Genomic DNA, 19,760 nt, shown 5'->3' with positions numbered 1-19,760 from the left:
TCCCCTGAAATGGGATTGCTGACCCAGCGGCCGCCCGGACAATGTGACGGGCGCTCCCGGGCAGCACAAAGCTCCCCTTCCAGAAAGCTGTCGCACAAAGCCGAAACCCTGCGCGAGCCCCAACCTGCTGGGCTCGGCACATCCCTCCCGCCAGTGCGGGGCAAGGCGGCCGGGCTGAGCGGCAGCGCTCGGCAGGCTGGAGTGGCAGCATGCCCTTGCCAAGGCGCCGGTCGTCCTTCTTGGGACAGCAGCCTTCTTCCTCCACAGCCGAGAGCTCGGGGCCACCCGGCCGCCGGGTGAGCGTCGGGGGTGGAGGGAGCCTGTCGAGACCTCCTGGCGTCTATGTGGGCACCGTCCCCACCGGCGGCGTGAGCAGCCTGGGCACCCGAGTGTCCCGCAGAGCCCTGGGCATCAGCAGCGTCTTCCTCCAGGGTCTGCGCAGCTCCTCTGCCGCCGTGCCCCTGACCACTGGGCTGGAGAAGGGCAGGGGTCTCTCCTATGAGAGCCTGAACGGCTGCTTGGTGGAGTACATCGAGAAGGTGCGAGCTCTCGAGCAGGTCAACCAGGAACTAGAGGAGCACATCAGAGTCTACCTGGACAAGAAAGCAGCCAGCGTGGGCAGCTGGGGAGCACTGCGGGAGAACTGGGAGGCGATTTACCATCAGGTGAGCACCGGAGGGCTGTCGGCAGCAAGGGGGAGGAGGGGAGCTTCACGAGTTATTAGCAACCCCGAGCAGCAAGGGTTGATGCTGATGATGGATGCCATGCCGCCTGATTTCAAGGCGCTGTGCCCTAGACAGAGGGCTTTAAATCTATCTTCATGATAATTAGCATTATCATTTCACAGTGTGCTGTGGAAAATGCCTGTTAAGCAAGAGAATTGCCTCAGGCATCCTGCGCATGGGGGCGATTGAAATGCACCCCAAGGCGCCATAATCTGGGCTGATTAAAATGGGTGGGTTTTTTTCTTATTTTTTTTTCCTAGCTGTGGTTATTGCACTGAGCATCAAAATTATTAAAACAAAACTGCTAGGACTGAATTAGTTTATCCCTCAACATGATATCATTACAAGCACGATTTTTTGTTGTTGTTGTTAATTAGCGATTCAGATTTGTACTTTATTCCCTTGTCTGCTTAACCACGTTTTCAAAAGCTCTATTTATTTAAAAATAATAATTACACAGCTACAAATGAGTGACTCCTTTCCTCCCCCTTGTCGCCACCCCACCATCCCTTGGTCCTACCTTTTCTGTACTGCGCAAGCTGCAGGTTTTCCAGGAAAGTGTTTATTGCGGGGAGGTTGCAAAATGATGTTTGTGCTGACCTCATGGATAAGAAACAGTTCCTTTTGCTGACCAATAAGACCAATAAGACTTTGCAGGTTGATGTCCCACTTGCAGCAAACATGGGGCTCTGTCCCCCAAGGTCTCAGTGTACCTCACAAGTACCAGATTCTTGACTCCCACCCAGCGGGAGCGGACAAGACCCAAAAGAGCTGGAGCCCAGCATCTTGCACATCTCTTCCCAGCAGCGCTTGTGCACACACAGAATATGCCGCCAGTGGGTCTTCAGAAAGCCTGAAAAACAACTTCAAGTTCCATGGGACACTTTGTTTTACCTTGGACTGGCCAGAGTTCTACTGTGGCATAGGAAAGAGGGTGCTTTTTGACAGTGCACTGCATTTTAAGGCAGGTCTTCACACAGAATGCTACAAATGTTGTCCAAACCCTGAACATGGAAGCATGAGCTGGTGCATGTGGATGGTGTCAGCAGAATGGCCAGTTAAGCACCCATTTTTGAAGTTGTTCTCTTTACATTTGTAAACAGTGTTGATGCCACTTATCCTGAAAGCTTCCTGAAGTACCTAGCTGCTGAAGGCAAGGGATGCTCTGAATCTGGGGTGCTTACAAAACGCCATACCCTCAAACCAAACCTACCATCTCACTGCAGGACTGTGAGGTAGCTGGGCACGTTGCAGCCACCGTCCCTTGTTTCCCAGATGAGTGTGTCCCATTTTTCAGTTGTAGACCTCACCTGTAAAACATACCAGGGTTTATGGTTGCAACCAAAAAAGTAGAACCCTAAGTACTTGAGGAGAAAAGGTTTGTTTTTTCCCTATGTGAAACCCAAACATTGCAGTGCAGGTGAACCTACTCATCGAAGGATTTTTCATCCAAATTGCTTTCCTTTTCACCTTTCTTTGTATTGCCATCCTGTCACCTCGCCTCTAACTCCCTTTCTTATAGGTAAATAAGAGCAGCTCATAAGGAAGTCTAGCTTGAATATCGGGCTCTTCCAATATCAAATAAAGCTCTGCAGTAACAGCATTTGCAAGTCTCATAGAAAATAAGAGCAAAAGATTAGCATCATCCTTATCTCTTTATCCATTAATACACATTAGGGAATACACAAAGTTTTCCAAATTACTTCATGTAATAAAAGAGGCACCTCTTGGTGTGTTTTGACTTCCTCAGATGTAACCTGAGCTGTCACGTATCATTCTGACTAATAGATTTCTTCACTTTTTGGAAGATGAAGTAGGACCTCATCCAGCCCAAACACCAATTAGCTCAGTTATCATGGGGCTAACTGACAGAAGTATCCCAGCATCAACACCTAAAGTGTCACACGTGTTGACACCAAAACCAGCTGCCACAGAAATGGCCGCAGTCGTGTGAAGCCAGTACCTCCCTGCCAGGGCACATCCCAGTCAGAGGACTAAAAGGTGTCCAAGGAGCAAGGTGCAACAGAAAGGAGAGATACCTGGCAGATACATTTCTAGATGTAAATTTTGTAAATATATTTAGATTTTTTTTGTGTGTAGATGTCCACATTCGCCTTAATGCCACATACCCTCCCGCAAATCTGAAGATTCATTCTGATTCCTGGCCAGTACTGTGTGCTCAACCAGGATGGATGCCCAGCAGCTGTAAAACCCCTCAGTGCCGTTCGCATGAAGCAGCTGAGAAAGTTTTGGGGTAGAAATACACAATGTGGGGGTGTGAGGGGGTGGAGTTCTAGCCAGTAGCACCTTCCTCTTGCACTGCTAGTGGGCAGACAAGGATATGGCCACGTAGGACTCTCCTGGTCCCAACATCAGAAATGTGATGGGCTTAACTCTTCAGTAGAAGAGACCGCAGGGGACCAAGGTCTCATTTCCCTCCTGCCTTTCCTGGGATGTGCTCCAGCATCCCATATTTCAGGATTTCAGGTAGTTGTCCTCCCAGCAGAACAACAACATTTCTCCCAAACACAGTGCTTTGGGCAAAAATGTGGCAACAAGTGACTCAGAGTGTCCAATTGGAGGGTCCAGGAGGGGAAAAAAAAGTTCATGTTTTACTTCAGTCATCAGAGCTATTGCTGTAGCAGGGGATCATGAAGAGGAGCTGAATGAGGGGAAGCCACTATCCAGCTCACAGCATTAATTATCCACCCAGGGATCAGGTGGAGACACACTAATTGGGACAGGCATAAAGTGGGAGGATTTTTTGCAAGAAACAAGGGAAATGAGAAAACCTTGCAGAGAGGAATTTATGTGACAGCAATACAAATTCATCAGATTTTACCCCAGGCATACTCCTTTTTCCAGGCTTCATCCTGGTCTTCTTGTGGAAAATTCTCTCTCCACACAAATGTGTGTCTCCTGCAGAACAGGAGGTTGGTTGTAACAGCAAATCTTTCCCATGCAGCGGGGCTGCACCTGGGAAAAGTGGATGCTTGAAATAATCTCAGTGAGTTTGCAGGGAAGAGGGCGCCGCTCAGCCTCTGTGACCGTTCAATTACAGCTGCACAGGAGGCACGGCCATTTATTTTGTTTCCAAGATGTCACATAGCACAGATTCGGATCACAGGAGCAAACACAGAAGCAGAACAAGGAATCAAGGTCCTGGACCAATTTTATCACTGCCATGACTCCTGCACGTGATGGGGAGCGTTTTGAGAGATCACTGGGATACCTTTATTTGCTCCTGCCCTTACTGCCAGCATTTACTCAGTGTTAATATTAAGCCTGGAGAATATATAGGACTGACAGCCTGAGGATTTGCTGCACTGGGACTTACACAAAGGAATTTATTTGCTGCGGGGCCGGGAGAGAGACTAAGTATTACCCGCAGCGCACTCCAGCACAACCCCAGTGTCTGTAAACCAGTGGAACGGTGTTCTGCCACTGATCTAAGGGCACAACAAAGTCCCAAAAAATGGCATGGAGCTCAGTCAACCACCATGTAGAGGATGGCAATGTACTGGTTTTAGTTATAGCCACTCAGCCACCTCCAGCAGCGTAACCTTGCACTACCTTCTCACGCAGCTGTGAGGTGGAGGGGTGAGGTTCTCTCCTGGTGCTTCAGCAACTTCACAGCTTTTATGTATCATTTCTTTAGGAGGTGCCTCCTGCTTCGAGAACCAGCCGTTTTTTTGATGCAGTGCTATTTACTTATTAAATATTAGATGTATAAATGTAGTCATATTTTCTTGAATGTGGCAGGAATCAGCAAAGGACTTGTCAATCCTCCCAGCTTCTCCCTGGGTATTACCTTTCCCAAGGCGATCAACAAACACCACTCCTCCTGCCTTTGGCTCTGAGAAGGGGTTTGACACGGAAAGCGTGACCGAAAGCATTACCAGTTTACTGCTTGGCATCTGAGCAGCAGGCACTGGCTTGCATCATTTTAGCCTGATTGAGCTGTGAATTACAATGCGTGGGAGGCAAAGGGCTGATATAGAATCATAGAATCATCAAAGTTGGCAAAGACATCTGATCATCAAGTCCAACCATCAGCCTTTCACCACCGTAACCACTAAACCATCTCCCGAAGCGTCTCATCTACCCATTTTTTGACAGCTCCAGGGACAGCGACTCCACCACCTCCCTGGGCAGCTGTTCCAGTGCTCCACCACTCTTCCAATGAAGAAATTTTTCTTAGTATCCAAGCTGGCACAACTTGAACCCATTCCCTCTTGTCCTATAACATTTTCTTTCAGTGTACTAGATGAGCATCTTCTGATCTTTCCTTACAGAGGCATCATTTCCTTTAACTCAAGTAAACTTAAAAGCCGGATAATTTTCCGTTACATGAATAATTAAACCATGACATTCATTTCACAGGCCACACCTAAGGCCACAAATTCAGCAGCATTCAGAAAACGATTAGGCATTTGTAAGAACAGCAAAAGTATACAAAACTATTGATAATGCATAGCCAAGGATGTGAAAGGCATAGTAAATCTTGCAATTCCAAACTTGGTCAGATCTCTATTAAAAAGTCGAAAGTTGCCAGCTGCCAGGATTAAGTTCTCCCCATAAGTGTCTGTACCACATCCCTTTTTATCAAGGCTGGAATCTGCACACACACATCCTTGGAGCAGCTGGTTTTCCTTGTTGCCAATCATAACCCAGAAAATGGGCCTGTATGTCAATGCAGATTTTGATAAGATTTTTTTTTTTTTTGCTAAAAATTAAAACTGTGTTTTCATGCCCATAAAATCACAGAAAAATTAAAAAAAATTATTGATGCTTTACAGCTGTTTCATACTACAAATATTCAGTGTTAATTCCAGAGCTAAAAAAACCCCATCCTAAAAAGGTGTGTGTGCGTGACACAGGCGAGTCTTGAAAGTCAATGCGTGACTTAAAGGAGCTATTATTAGTAATAATATTTGCATTTTGATAACAAATCCCATCTTGGCTGTATAAATGTCACATGAGCATCAGTGAATTAAGCCTCCCAGAAGCCCTGAGAAGCAGGACGGTCTTGTCCTCTGCTTTACAAGTGGAGGAGGCAATATCCAAGTCCTTGCAGCACCACGAGCCCTCTCATTCCTTATGGATACAAAGAAGGCTGTTTCCTAAACTGCTGCATCATCCCTTTTAGTCCATGTGTCAGCGAAGTGGCTGTGAATCTGTCTCACCAATGCTGCGTGTTTGCATCCAGCTGTTGATTACATTGGGAGAATTAAACCAAACAAAAGACTTCCACTAGGTGGAAGTCTCACATCTCTCCTTCTCAAGCCTAGAAAAGGGCTTTCACGGCTAACACAGACCAGGGACAATTTCTCAGGAAACCTGGTTTCTACATAAAAGCTACCATGTAATTAATTATCCTTCAGGTTCACCGCTGGATTTGAAGCATGAACGGCTCATTTCCAGGAGGGCGAAAGGCTACTGCCGGCTGGCTCCCGCTACAACGCTCATCCCTGAAGTAATCCAGACATTAGAGGGGTTTATAACGTTTTTACTTACGCAGCATGGGCCAGGTTTGTGTGCAGTTTTGGAAAGCCTTGCAATTTCTTACCAAAGATTTGGCTTTAGCTGTCGGCCTGTGAATATGGGAGTCAGGGATGAACCGAGGCCTGCTGTACAGTAGCAGGGCTCCGGTAGAGACATCCACTTCTGGTAAGAAGCCATCTCAAATGCTTCAATAAATCCACAAGATTACTACTCAAAAACACTTTTAAACCCAGTTTTGTTCTGCATAGTGGCAGAAATCCAGGCAATGGAAAATCACCAGCTGCTCCCTGCTTTGACTTTCGATGCAGCCTAAAAGCCACTTTACACAGAATTCAGCCTCTTAAACTTAGCCTTTAACACACTTCTGAGTGGCACTGTGCAACTCACAGCCTTTAATGTTACTTTTGCTCATGGGATGTTCCCAATTCCCTCAAAGACAGCCATTTTCATCAGACTTTAAGTCAGCCATTGTAACCATAGGAGCTCATTGCCAAAGGCAAGCGGGCTTCTTGTGACAGGACAGGGCAAATCGTGGGGCAGCGCTTCTGCTCCCTGATTTGAGTCAGGAAAAAAAAAATCACAGCTGCTCTGAAAATCCATATAGGTGGCACAAAGACAAAATAATTTCTGCAGGCAAAAAGGAAAGAGGGGGAAAAAATAACAAGAAAACAACAAAAAATTCAGAACTTGTATCAAAAAAACTGCCTCCATGCTGCTGCCCTGTGAAAAGTAAAGGTTATTTCTCTGTCTTTCAAGAGAAACTCAGGTCCCTTGGTGCAAAGGAACACAAAAATGGCAGAGTAGCATGGTCCCAAAATTGTAGCTCTGCCCAGCCACTCTGAAATGCTGCAGAAGGGACAAACTGGGGGCTGGGAAGTTAGGCAAAGTGGGGTTGCCAAAAAGCAGAGAAAATGAACAAAGGGGAAAAAAGGTGAAGATGACCCAGTTCTGTGTGCAAGAGAGCACATAAGGGTCTGCTGTACTCATGTGCTGCATGGTGGGGCTGGCAGGTGTGCTGTCAGATACCATCTCTGTGACATCCCCTGCAGCTTCTGTAACATCTCTGGCTCCTGTGCACTAGCTGCACTCTCGGATTTTCTCATGCCTAAACTGGGGCTTTTTTGTTCAGTGGCAGCATTCGCAGGACCTCTCTCCTCTGTCTAGATGCTATTTTTGTGAAACGTGTTGGAACCACGTGTCCCTGAGATGGCTTACCCCTCTATCCTATCAGTTGGTATTGGCCAAGAAATCCCACAGTTATTAAAGAAAAATTGGCCACCCATGCAATGGCATGAGTTCTGTTTCCTTTGGAAGCTGAGCTGAGCAGGAGCTGGCAGGGATGGAGCTCCAGTCCCAGGCTTCCAGCCACCTTCCTTTTCTGTTTCTAACAGCAGGTGAGAAGTATGCAAAGCACTTTTTTAACTCTCACACTTTCTCAGATTTAAAAGATGTAGCATGCTTTTAACTTCATGATCCATTATGGACTTCTCAATGTGGAGAATAAGTTATTCTTCCAGATGCCTCCTTACCAGACACCTTCACATATTTCATATTTGTTTGTCTAAGCATTTGTAAGACTTTTTGGAGCAGTAAGCCACTTTTTGCGAGAGTGAATGTTAATTACCATGTAGAAATGCTTCAGCCTTGCATGTCCACCTCCACCCTATCACCAAGCAGTAGGCCAAAGAGCAGGTGGGACCATATTAAGGCAATGATGCAACTTGCAGTACTTGAGATAACTTGCCTGGACATAGGTTTGATGTCTCCACATTGCATGGCCTCTTTCACCTCAGAGGCGTAGAGTGCTTCAGCAGATTTGCAATCTAAATTAGTTGCAGACTTAATTATCTAAAGAAAGATTTCTGCTTCAAGACCTCTCCTGGCCTGCTTAAAAAAGCTGTTCTTATTCGTGTGGTGGTTTAGTTTCAATTGCAAATGTCCATAGGTGTCCCCTGAAAAAGTCCAGAGATGTTCAGTTTAGCTCCTCCAGAGCAACACAATGGACCATGGGATTGCAGGAGCCCCATGACTTTTATTTGCAGAAATAACTCTAATCCTGGTACCAAATCCAGCACATCTTTGGTCACTTCCATAGTTCAGTGCACATGTGACTCCAGGGCAGGCAGTGGTCATTTTTTTTTAACCTTTTTACCATTTTATATAACCTTCTTGAATCACAACAAGCTGCTATGTCACAAGCCTTTCAAGTTTGTTTACCCCTCAAGTGCCTCGTGGACATTAAAGATACCCCCCAGAGCCATAGCAGTGATACCAGAGTCTTATTTGCACAATCTTTCCGAAGCATTTCACATTCAGTGTAATAATCTTTGAAGACTGACAGCTTTTCAGGTCTCATATCCATCGCAAGAGCTTGCAGGATCCCAGCAGAGAAGAAAAACAATGATCTGGGAGCTTAGGACGGCTGGCAGGTGGGATGAGCAGCAAGTATTCCTTGGCTCCCTGAAGAGGACACCCTGCTGATATGGGAAGTAGAATAGGAACCACATAAGTGCTACTTAAGCCCTACCTAGAAAATATAAGTGGGACTTAATTGATGAATGTACCTTGCACACTGTAACGAATGTTGCCCCTTGTGGTCAGCTGATGATCAGAATAAATGTGTTTCCACAGGAAGATGAACGCTTAAGAGCAGTGAACAGTTGGATGACACACTACAGCCTACTTGCAGGGTGAAAAAAAAAAGAGGGAATTTCTATGTACAAAATCAATAGATTACTTTACATGGAATGAGTCCCTTGAACAGCTCTAGGCTGAAGGATTGTTTTAGGAATCAAAGCTATACATCTGCTTAAGACACATGTACAGAGCATGTAGCCCTTCACTGCTTGAGCTCTGTTGTCTCTTTCTTCTAGGTGGGTGAAGCAGTCCTTGAAAATGCTCGTCTTATGCTGCACACTGAGAACATTCAAGCCTGTGCTGAAGATTTTAAGGACAGGTAGGCTTGTGGTGGCACCTATCTGGCCATTTTCTTTGAAACTTTGCCTTGGCAAAGGAGTAGGGGAGTAACACTTAGTGAGTAGAATGGGCTTGTTCTTTTAAGGTGAGTATTCAACCACCTTACTCAGGATGGATTTCCTAACAGCAAAATAATGATGATGCTAGCATTATTTTGGATGATTCTGAAGATTTATAGTAACAAATATGTGCACTAGCAAAATTACTTTGGCTATTCTTTGCTATGGAGATGTTGATCTCTCACTGAGATTCGTTACAGTATTCATTCAAACTTGGACTGGCACTTGATAAAGGCCAACTTCTGAATGATTTTAGTTTTCATTTTCAGTACCACACAAATGGGTTTGGAAGTAGCAATCATTCTGCTGCAGCAGTTGAAAAGCAAAAACTAGACCACTACAAATGTCAGTGTGGAAATACTAGATAAGAAAACAGAAATGGGCTGCACTGATTTCCCTTGTCTTTACTGAGGGAAATGAATAGTAAAAGAAGACCTTAAGTATTGGCAAACTACCTTTTATTAATGTCATTGTTTGCAAAGCCTACAATGCGCAATGAGTGCATGCAGCTCTTTAAATTTTACACAGGAGGTGTGATCCTTCTAGCTTTTAATCACACTGGACTTGTTCATTAGCCAATAGCTTTTTTTGCAAGATCTGACACACAAACAGTATTTCAAACTAATTGGGTTTTATTTCCTACATTTTTTTTATCATCCCTTAAACTTCCCTTTCTGTTACTCTTTCATTTAATTGTATCAAAAAGTGTGTTCATCGTGTTTTTAGGTGTATCTTTTATTTCAGAAAAGCACAACTCCAAGATACTCATTTTCTGGCCTGATGCCTAGCAAGCTACACTCATATAGCTGGCAAACCAGCCACTCACATTTCCTCTTAATTTTGATACTACTGGGATTTGGTCTTAAAAATGGGCTGGGACCCTGGAACACAGACCAGACTTTGCCTCAGCGTGTCCGTTAGTAAAAATAATGCTCGATGCACACCTGTTTTCTATAAGTGTGGCTCTGAAAAGTCTTCCTGAAGATGTCTGAGCAATTATTCTCATTTTGCAGCCAAGCAAACGGAGAAAAAGCCACCCATAGTCATTGGTTCCCAAAGCACATAAACAGCAGACCTAGCAAAAGACCACATGGCTCTCTGTGCTTGTTCAGGAGTCTGATCAGGTTGATCACCACCACAGCACACACCTCTAACTAGGCCTGTTTTATTACACACTGAGTTAATGACAGGGTACTTCAGGCAGTAAAACCCAAGTATAGCGAGACAAGGTGAGAGCAAAGCATATCTTCTGTGTTTCTTTGCCTCTGTTTGGGACACATAAGCTAATTAGCACAATGGTGTCATTTGAAAAAAAAAAAATAATGCCGGTTTTTCTGGCTGAACTGTGCTGTGTTAAGGTTTGGGGGTTTTTTTTGTTTGTTTTTTTTTTTCTTCACAGGTATGAAAATGAGCAGCCATTCAGAAAGGCAGTGGAAGATGAAATTAATTCCCTATATAAAGTGATTGATGATGCTAATTTGACTAAAATGGATCTGGAGAGTCAGATAGAGAGCATGAAAGAAGAACTGACTTTGCTGTCAAAGAATCATGAAGAAGTAAGTCGAGACTCGGGACACTGCAAAGCCAATGTGTGCCTCTTTCATCTGGTTGGTATCATTCATCTAGTGCAAAACAAGCACTAAAAAGCTCCACTTACCATGTCTGCGTGGGGGAGATTGTCCTCAAAACTGCTTCTATTTCTCTCTTTGCTGTTAACTGAAAGCACTAACCTCTGAGGCATGATCAAATTGCTTATATTTAAGTTTTTACTCTTTCTCATCTGATAAATATGACGTGGAAAAGGTGTCATCGCTCCATTTCTTGCCAGACACCACACGGGGTTGCACAGTCACATATGTGGACAGCTCTGCATGGCAACTGGTTTAGAGAGACATAAGGAGAAAAATGCCTGTGCAGGGAACAAGCTCTGGTCCTGCTGCACTAACACTGAGCATTGACTGGGCTCCCCTGAAAGACTCCTGTTTGGCTTAGCAAGCTGCTTGGTTCCCAAAACCGAGTCTCTCCTGAGCACCGCACCGCCGAAGCAAGTCACAGGGGCAGGCAGCTGGAAGGGGAGCCCATTATCACCCAGTTTTGCACTGGTGTCCCACTTACTGCATTCACCAGCACTATTTGCATGAAGGTGGTTTACTCCTTTTGGCAGGGGTTTCAGGATCAGACCTAAATCAGCACCTTTACTGGGGGCTCAGACACAGAGCTACTGCTAATTCCACAATAGGGGTGGCAAGAAATTGTGATGATGCTTCAAAAGCAAAAGAGAGAGCTCAAACCATGATGTCTCCCAGAAACAAGGCGTTATCCTGCCTCGCAGGTTATTCCTCCAACCACAGGATTTCTGCAACATTGGCAGGAACAGGGAGACTTGGGTTGCCAAGATGAGATTGCTTCATCCCCTCCCTACTCTCAGGAGTCTAATCCCAAGGCTGGCATTTTGTAGAAGCCCCACTGCACGGCACAAGAAAGACAGAAGTCATTTTAGACAAGAGGGAAAACGGACAACTGATAGAAATACATGCTATCCTCTTTAGACTTCTGTCTATCACAATGATTGCTGTGAAACCAGCACAGTCATCTCTGATGCTGTTCTCTGTCCATTTATATACATATATATATGGCATAACAAGAAGAACAGCTTTCCAACAGCTCCTCTCGCTCTGCACTCAGCCAGCAAGGAGCCCTTGTGGGGTGGTAGGATGCTCCTGTCTTTAGCCGTTGGGTGTATCTGAGCATTCCCAGAACCACCCCAGCACAGACCTTGTTTTCCCACAGCAGTGGCACCAGGGGAAGCTGCTCAAGAGAATCATAGAATCATAGAATAGTGAGGGTTAGAAGGGACCCCAAGGGTCTTAGAATTCCAACTCCCTGACACAGGCAGGGACACCAACCTCCAGGCATGATCTAGATCAGGTTGCTCAGGGCCCCATCCAATGTGGCCTTGAACACCTCCAGGGTTGGAAGTCACAGAATAAAGACTGGAAGCAGCTATTACAATTACTCCAGCTGAGCTTTGGCACAATAAAGTCCCAAAGAGTTTCCTGAACTAATTCAAACCTTTATTTCCTCCAGTGCTCACACTAGGAAGTCCATTTCAGGTCCTTCTGGTGCTTTTGTGGGCACATTTTGAGGCTTTCCTTCTTGCAGGTTCACAATTCACATATATTTGCCCGTCCTTTTTTTCCCAGTACTGTCACTGTCAGGAGCTGCTGCCTGCAAACAGAATTCCCAGGCGCTGTCACATCATTTTTTGCTTATGCCCATAGCATGCATACACGGATTGATGTAAAAGGACTGCAGTGCCAGGTGGTTCAGATGCATGTGCAAATCTCATTTATTCTTATGTTCCTGACCACAGTGTGCAACTGATGTCGTACCTTTAAGCATGGAACTCTAGACACAATTACTCTCTCCTGCTGACGTGTTTTTGGAGCACTTGTATGCAAAGGAAGAACAGGATGCTCTTCCTTGAGCCTCTCTGAAGCTACCATTCAATTGTCCAGTTTACTTTCTTTTATGTCTGTTATTTTTGTTCAAGGATGTGAAGGTGTTATACAAACAGCTTGCTGGATCTCAGCTGGAAGAACTTGATGTTCCCCTGGGAAGTGGCCTGGATGACATACTGGAAAAAATCAGAATCCACTGGGAGAGAGACATTGAAAAGAACCGTGCTGAGACAGGTGCCCTGCTCCGTACCAAGGTAAGTAACCCATTCCAACATTAAGGGATTCAAAGCCAACACAAAGTCTGTCTAATACTCTGCAGTAACTTTAAGGGCTGAGTGTTTGGGGGGGGGGGGGGGGGGGGGGGAGGGACGGGGGGGATGTTAAACAAAAAAGAGTGTAAAAATCTAAAGGATTTTGGTCTGAGTCCATTGGAAAATACACTCATAAATATCAGTGACTTCCTTGGGATGCCAAGAGTTAAGCAGAGGTGGAAGTGACCCTGCTGATATCACAGGTATCTGTGGGTGACTTCTAAGGGCTCTGAAACGATGGCTGAGGAAAACAAACTTAATCAGTTGATACTTTCTGTGTCAGATAAGCCACAGTCATTACCCTTTTACTAGGGCCATCCCTCCACTGAACAATTTACATGGGTCTCTAAACCAAAAGGGCAGAATCCATTGCTCTACGCTAATTATACAGCTATTGACTCCCTGTGGGTTTCTCCTTGAAATTGTTTCCTTTGGCGGTGGTGGGAAAAACGGGTCTTAGAATTGAAAACTGGTAACAGCCATTCCCTTTAAAAGTCCTCTGCCCTCCTGATGCTGAGTCTGAAACAGCCTTTGTATGCAGCTTTTCCCCTGCCATGAAGGATCACTCATTTTCCAGAAGGGCTGGCTGAAATACGTATTTTTGCCCAGCTGAAGCATTAACTTCAGTGCACGGCCCTATATTTTAGAAGTCTTCTCACTCTGAGTAGGCTATTACAGCAGATCATGGCACACCAATCACACCTACACCTGTGCTACAGAAATATTTAGCAAAAACACGGACACGTGGGCAAACACACACACAGCCATTTCATGGTACAGAACTGCTAGGAGAGTAAAGGACCGTGAAGCCAAAAAGTAAGGAGAAAAGCAAAAAATCTGTTTGCAAAGATATATGCAAGCCCTGGGTAGGTGTTTATTTACAAAACAAAGAAGAAAAATAATCCATGACAGCAGGGATACCAAAGGTGCTAGGGAATGTACAAGAAGGGGAACAGGAGAGTTTATCTCAGAGATCCCATCAAGTTTGTGAGAAGGCCAGACTTTCACTAAGCAAAGTTTTCATAAGGTTAGTCCACAGGGGCCTGATTTTCCGCTTGTAGAGCACATAGGAACTCAGTGACACAGTAAAAAAATACATGAGCCCAGAGAGTGCCTCCACACAAAGCATATGCAGCCCTGAAAAGCCAGAGCATCCTCGGTAGCTTCCTAAGATTTTTCCAAATACCTGTTCCTGGCCCACTGATGGGTTTCAGCAAAACAAGCATTAATCTGACTGCACCAAATCCCTCAGTGCCCACACTTTCCTGCCTTGCTTGTTCCTGTCTCTCCTCCTCCTGTGCAAACACACCCTCACATCTTTCTTCCCTTTTCTTTCATCCCTTCAATACCTGGTGTCTCAGCTGCAGAAGAGCTCATGTGGGGAGAAAACTGCCAGCTGACTGGATCCCACTGTCGTGTCTTTGACTGTGGCCAACACCAGACACTGCAGAGAAATGCCAATATCCAGGCATTACCTATCCTATTCCTACTTAACCATCTCAGTTTAAGCTCTTCCTAGTTCATATTTTTTTTTCCTCCTTTGGTTTGATTTTTTTTGTTGTTTTATGGGAGGAAGAATCAAAATATCACAGATTTCTGGAGAAGTAAGTTTCAGTTCAGAGTAGGTTCTGGTACGACATTCTAGGGAGGGGGGGGGTTGTCCCCAAATATACCTCTCATTAAATGCAGATGGTGCTGGTTTTTGTCTTATACAGTCTTTTTTCTCAAACAGATCTGTTCAGATTATTAATATTTATACAGGCAACAAGAGTTCTGCTAATTATGTCCAGCCCTTTTTTCAAAAGGGACTTGTGGATTTATGTCATCTTATGTGGCTAAGTGGCACCATTTGGTTATCCACACTGTGAAAAAACTGTCCCTGCTCTCTTCCAACATCAGAGGAGATGACATCACAGTTCCCTCCTCTGCTCTTCATTACTGTTTTCTTCAGTCTCTCTTTGTGAGTTTTCCTTGGTCGCTGATGCTTTAATTTCCTTTCTCTGCACCCACTCTTCGTGATAGCTGTGACCAGTTGAGGCCAAGATATAATGATGTCCTAGCACTGACCTAGATGTTGGGGCAGCACTTTTGTTTCTGACCAACTCCCTTGCCTCATTTGCTTTATCTTCTGACTAATCTTACAGTCTTGGCTAGAGTTTTCACAGGTATTCAGGCACCAAAGCATACTAATTTATACTCAGAGTCACATGGGGTTTCTTTAGATGAGTAAGTAACCTCAAATCTCCCATCCATTGGTTTGAGCTCTACACTTTTATGTCCATAATGCTCAAAACCTTTCCCAGAATTGACACAAGTGCTTTAAACCCCTGTAAGGCAGGTAAACTGCTTAGTATTTCCCCCACCCCAAACCGGGCTTTACTTAATGATGTGGTGCTGTTCATTCATGTTGTTTGATTCCACGCACCCACCACTACTCATTACTAATGTTTGTTGCTGTCTGCCATCCGTAAATCCGTTTAGCTCATGATTCATCCCCAAGGCAGTAAACCTTGAGGCATCAAGCTGTTAAACTTCTGGCATAATGGAACTAGACTTTTATCTTCCTCTTCATGCCCTTTCTCTGGGCCAGCTGTCGATCCATGGCAATGCTCTGCCCTGAGCACAAAATTACAGAGCTTCCCCTGTCATCCCCTATGCTAGATCTCATGAAAGGGTTGAGAAAAATCTTATGAATTATGTCAATTTTTTCTCCCTTCTTTGCTACTTTGCTAACATGATCCCAGAACTCCTAGGAGTTTATCAAAGTCACTTTCCTTCTGCAGATATCATGCTGATCAGACCCTGGATGCTGGTTTTCTATCCCTAATTACCCTTTAATTACCTTGATTCGATGAAAAATACACATAGAGATTCTAAACTCTCGCACTATGCCTGGGTCAGAACTGTGCAGATGTGCTTGAAATTCACACATTCCTAGGAAACTCCAGCACTAAAATGGTAAAAAAATAGGAAGATGATTTCATCCTTCCCTTCCATTAATCCAGTCGTTTGTGGGCCCCACAATTTGACATAGGATTTCCCTTGTGGAGCATTTCAGGAACAGGAAGAGCAAAGTTCCCCTGAAAACAGGAATTGCCTAGTGAAGAGAGCACAAAGACTATATCTGCACTTCTCTACAGAAGGAACCCCAAAGATGAGGTCAAGTGTCATGCCCAGCAGTACCCTCCACGTGGATTCTTGGGGTGACTCAGCTGTCAATACTGTAAGGAGGATGGGGACACCTTGTACGTACCAAAAGCTTCAGAAGTCATTCAGTGTCTGCGTACTTGCTGTGTCATATTTAGGGCCTTACACAGCCACCTCCATCTACTCCATCTGCCTGTTCTGTCAATCACATCACTAACGTCAGGTAGCTGTCACAGCTTAAGGTAACTCCTGGAGGAGTTTCAACATCACCTCTGGTGAGGGCAAGCTGAATTTAGAGGTAGCATTTGGGCCAGCAGCAGGGTAAATGAGAATGAGAGATGCCAGGCTTAGGATAATGAGTGTAGGCTAGAAATTACCTTTTGCACTTGAGATTATCACATTCACGGTGACCAAGGCATGGGATTCACAGGGTGGTACCATGTAGTCCATGATGCCAGGGGGGTTTATTTTTCATTTGATCTTACATTTAAAATACAAGAATGCGTAACCAGAAAAGCAGGACTGGGTCAGGAGGAGTTTTCAGAGTGGAAGTATTTTGCACAGTTAAACTTTAGCACCCACCAGAAGAAAACAATGGTTTGACTGAAGAATTATTTCTGCTAGGGAGCCCAGAGCTCTGGATTGAAAACCTTGATCCCAGACCTCATTAAAATGCAGGGAAACCTTTTCCTTCACTGATTTTCAAGGAGCCTGAACTATCCACATATAAAAACCCACAAGCAAACAAGAGCATGAAATTGCATTAGAGTATCTTAATTCAATTAACAGAAATTGTTTTTCTGGCCTCTGTGATGTGACTTGCTCTCTGACTCACAGAACTGGCTGTGAAAAATCAAGGTGTGAATGCTTCTGAAATCCAACAGACTTAAGTGAAAACACTTAACTTTAAAAAATATATTCTAGCATAGCTACAAGAAGAAGAACCACAGCCATGTTTTCTTTTTATAGGCCATTTTAAATGTGCTGGTACGAATGCTGAACAGCTTTCATTGGCATAGATAAAAATATATATATATATACTTACATGTATAAGCCATTTTATAGGGAAAATGTTATAACTTTGACACTAAGTACCCAGAATCGTTCAACTGAAGGATTCAATATACAAGAATCAAACTTCAAGTCAGAATTGCCACAAACTGTGAAGATATTACCTCTCAGTTTGGTCTGCAAGTAAACTAAAGCGTCACTTGAGTAGTCTGTGACGACAGTCGCAACCTTTTCCCAGCAGCAGGCTGAAACGACGGCTGCTGTGCGAACCCAGGAGGAGGAGCTGGTGGAGGGCCTCAGAACCGAGTTCCACGAAACTGCCTGCAAGATACAGAGCCTGCAAGCAGAAACTGAATCTCTGAGAACCTTGGTAAGTTAAGTTGGGTTTTCAGTGGGTATATTCTATGTGACTCTGACATGCCTTCTGAGGGAAACATTCACATCTGGGGAACACAGAGTTGCAAATAAATCCTGTTTCCCAGTGGATTCTGTTTCTGGAGATGCCAGACATTGCTGGGCTGCTCCTGATACAACCATCTGGCCCTGAATTTCAATCTTCAGTGTCTTCATACTCAGTCTCACTGAGATAGCTGGGTGGGTTGTACTTTACAAGGTGAAGAATAGCTGCACCTTTCAACCAAAGTAGTTCAACTTTTGTAATGATAATCCACATTTTTCAAAGTATCTAAAGAAAGGGATTCTCAAAATATTACATCTCCATTTAAGCACATTCAGTAGAGATATATGAATCAAATACATGAATCAAATCAAACCTGACTAACAGTCGCTACAAAGCATATGAGAACTGACTGTTTTAACATCTGTTGTCCTGTTCTTACAGAAGAGGGGTCTGGAGAACTCTTTATATGATGCCAAGCACTGGCATGACATCGAACTGCAGAACCTAGGCTCTGTCATTTCCAAGCTGGAGGCAGAGATGGGAGAAATCAAAGTAGAAACCGAGCAGCAGCAGCGGGATCGTGAAAATCTCCTGACCAGCAAACAGCAGCTGGAGAAAGACATTGCTGCCTATCACTGCCTTCTGGATGGAGAACAAAGCAGGTACTTGCCCTTAAAGGCGAGTGTGACACAAGGACAGAGAACATGTTCTCCTGGGAAGGGTTTATGAGGTTGCTGAAAGCAGGAGGATCAGGGTGGTTCCTGTGTTTCATAAGGCTGGGTGATAGGCGGTGAGATTTGGAGAAGTTGCCAAAGGGGAAGAACACCCTAAGTCCAGCCATGCAGATTCCTGATTTATTGGAGGTGGGTGGTTTCCAGCACTGCTGTGGGATGATGAGGTTTAGGAATATGTCAGTAGGTCTATGAGTTTCACAGAATCGTAGGGATTGGAAGGGACCTACAGAGATTGAGTCCAAGCCCCCTGCCAAAGCAGGTTCCCTAGGACAGATCGCAGAGAAGGAGACTCCACAACCCCCCTGGGCAGCCTGTCCCAGTGCTCTGTCACCCTCACTGTGTAAAAGTTCTTCCACATGTTGGTGTAGAACTTCCTGTGCTCCAACTTGAAGCCCTTGCCCCTTGTCCTGTCCCCACAGACCATTTCCCTGGAGATCTGAGATGTGAGATGAAAACACTACTGCAGCATCCGCAGGCTACGTTAGTGACTGCAGAGCAGCTGCGTTGCTCTTTCTTGCCTTGGGTGCATGATACCTTCCTGCCTTCTCCCACAATGCAGGCCACATACTCAGGCACCTCCCTTCCTAGGCACACAAGCCCACCTGAAGTCCAAGGACAGAACCTGGCCCCCTGACTGTACCTTTTCTGAGGAAACATGGTTTGGGCTCTGTAACATTTGCCCTCTGGGAACAACCAGTAAGCACCTTTACAATGGCTGCCTTGCTTGGTTGGGCTCTTTTACAATCCTCATTCAGTGTTAGTCACAGAACCCTGAGAATCTCATCCACAGATTTTTGATTCACTCTTCTGCTCAGGTCAGGGAGAATTTTTTTTATAAATAGATCCTGCTGAAGCTGATGAAGTTTCACCAGCTGAACTGAGGATAGTACTTGGCTCAGCAATTTTCCTATTCGTAGTAGTGACCAATTTTTTTGTCTTGTTTTGTACTTTCAGCTGATTATGAAACTCCCAGTCCACAGAAGACCACTGCCATTAAAGCAAAAGAAGGTATCACTGCCAATTATGTTCGTGGAAGCTAAAAGCCCATCAAAGCAGCCTGCTTAATACAGTTTGATTCAACAATCGAAGTAGGTTGTAGCTTGAACAACTTTACTAGGCCCTTCACATGTAATTGCTTTGCTTACAGATTTCAATTTACTCATGTTGTTAAAATTATAATAAAAATAAAGAATATCAGGGTTTTTGTTTGACTTTTTTTTCCCCTTCCAGTATTTTTCATGGTAGCTGAAGGGGGTTGGATTAAGAACACGGGTCCTCCACTTTCCAGCAAGAGACCTCTTTGTTTTTATAGTACGAATGTATGAAGATTGAACTACCCCTGCACTGTGCACAGAACATCCAGGTGAAAATGGCCATTGCTCTGCTGTGCCACAAGACCATGAGCTCACTAGTGGGAAATTCAATTCAATG

The 19,760-nt window shown here is 44.7% G+C and overlaps 1 protein-coding gene across 1 annotated transcript; it reads left to right on the top strand.

The window, feature by feature from the left end:
* Window positions 1–209: 209 nt before the first annotated feature.
* Window positions 210–19,375, top strand: BFSP2 (beaded filament structural protein 2; the record flags this gene model as incomplete). The annotated part of the gene is made up of 7 exons (XM_084260104.1): window positions 210–665; window positions 9,104–9,186; window positions 10,665–10,821; window positions 12,819–12,980; window positions 17,434–17,565; window positions 18,037–18,257; window positions 19,284–19,375. 7 exons carry the CDS (start codon window positions 210–212, stop codon window positions 19,285–19,287), a joined length of 1,215 nt encoding a protein of 404 aa, XP_084116230.1. The 3' UTR covers window positions 19,288–19,375.
* Window positions 19,376–19,760: the final 385 nt, after the last annotated feature.

The sequence above is a fragment of the Gallinula chloropus genome (genome assembly GCF_964237585.1).
Source record: "Gallinula chloropus genome assembly, chromosome: 2".
NCBI lineage: Eukaryota > Metazoa > Chordata > Aves > Gruiformes > Rallidae > Gallinula > Gallinula chloropus.
Note: the sequence above shows the minus strand (reverse complement) of the source record. Positions and strands in the feature narration are given on the sequence as shown.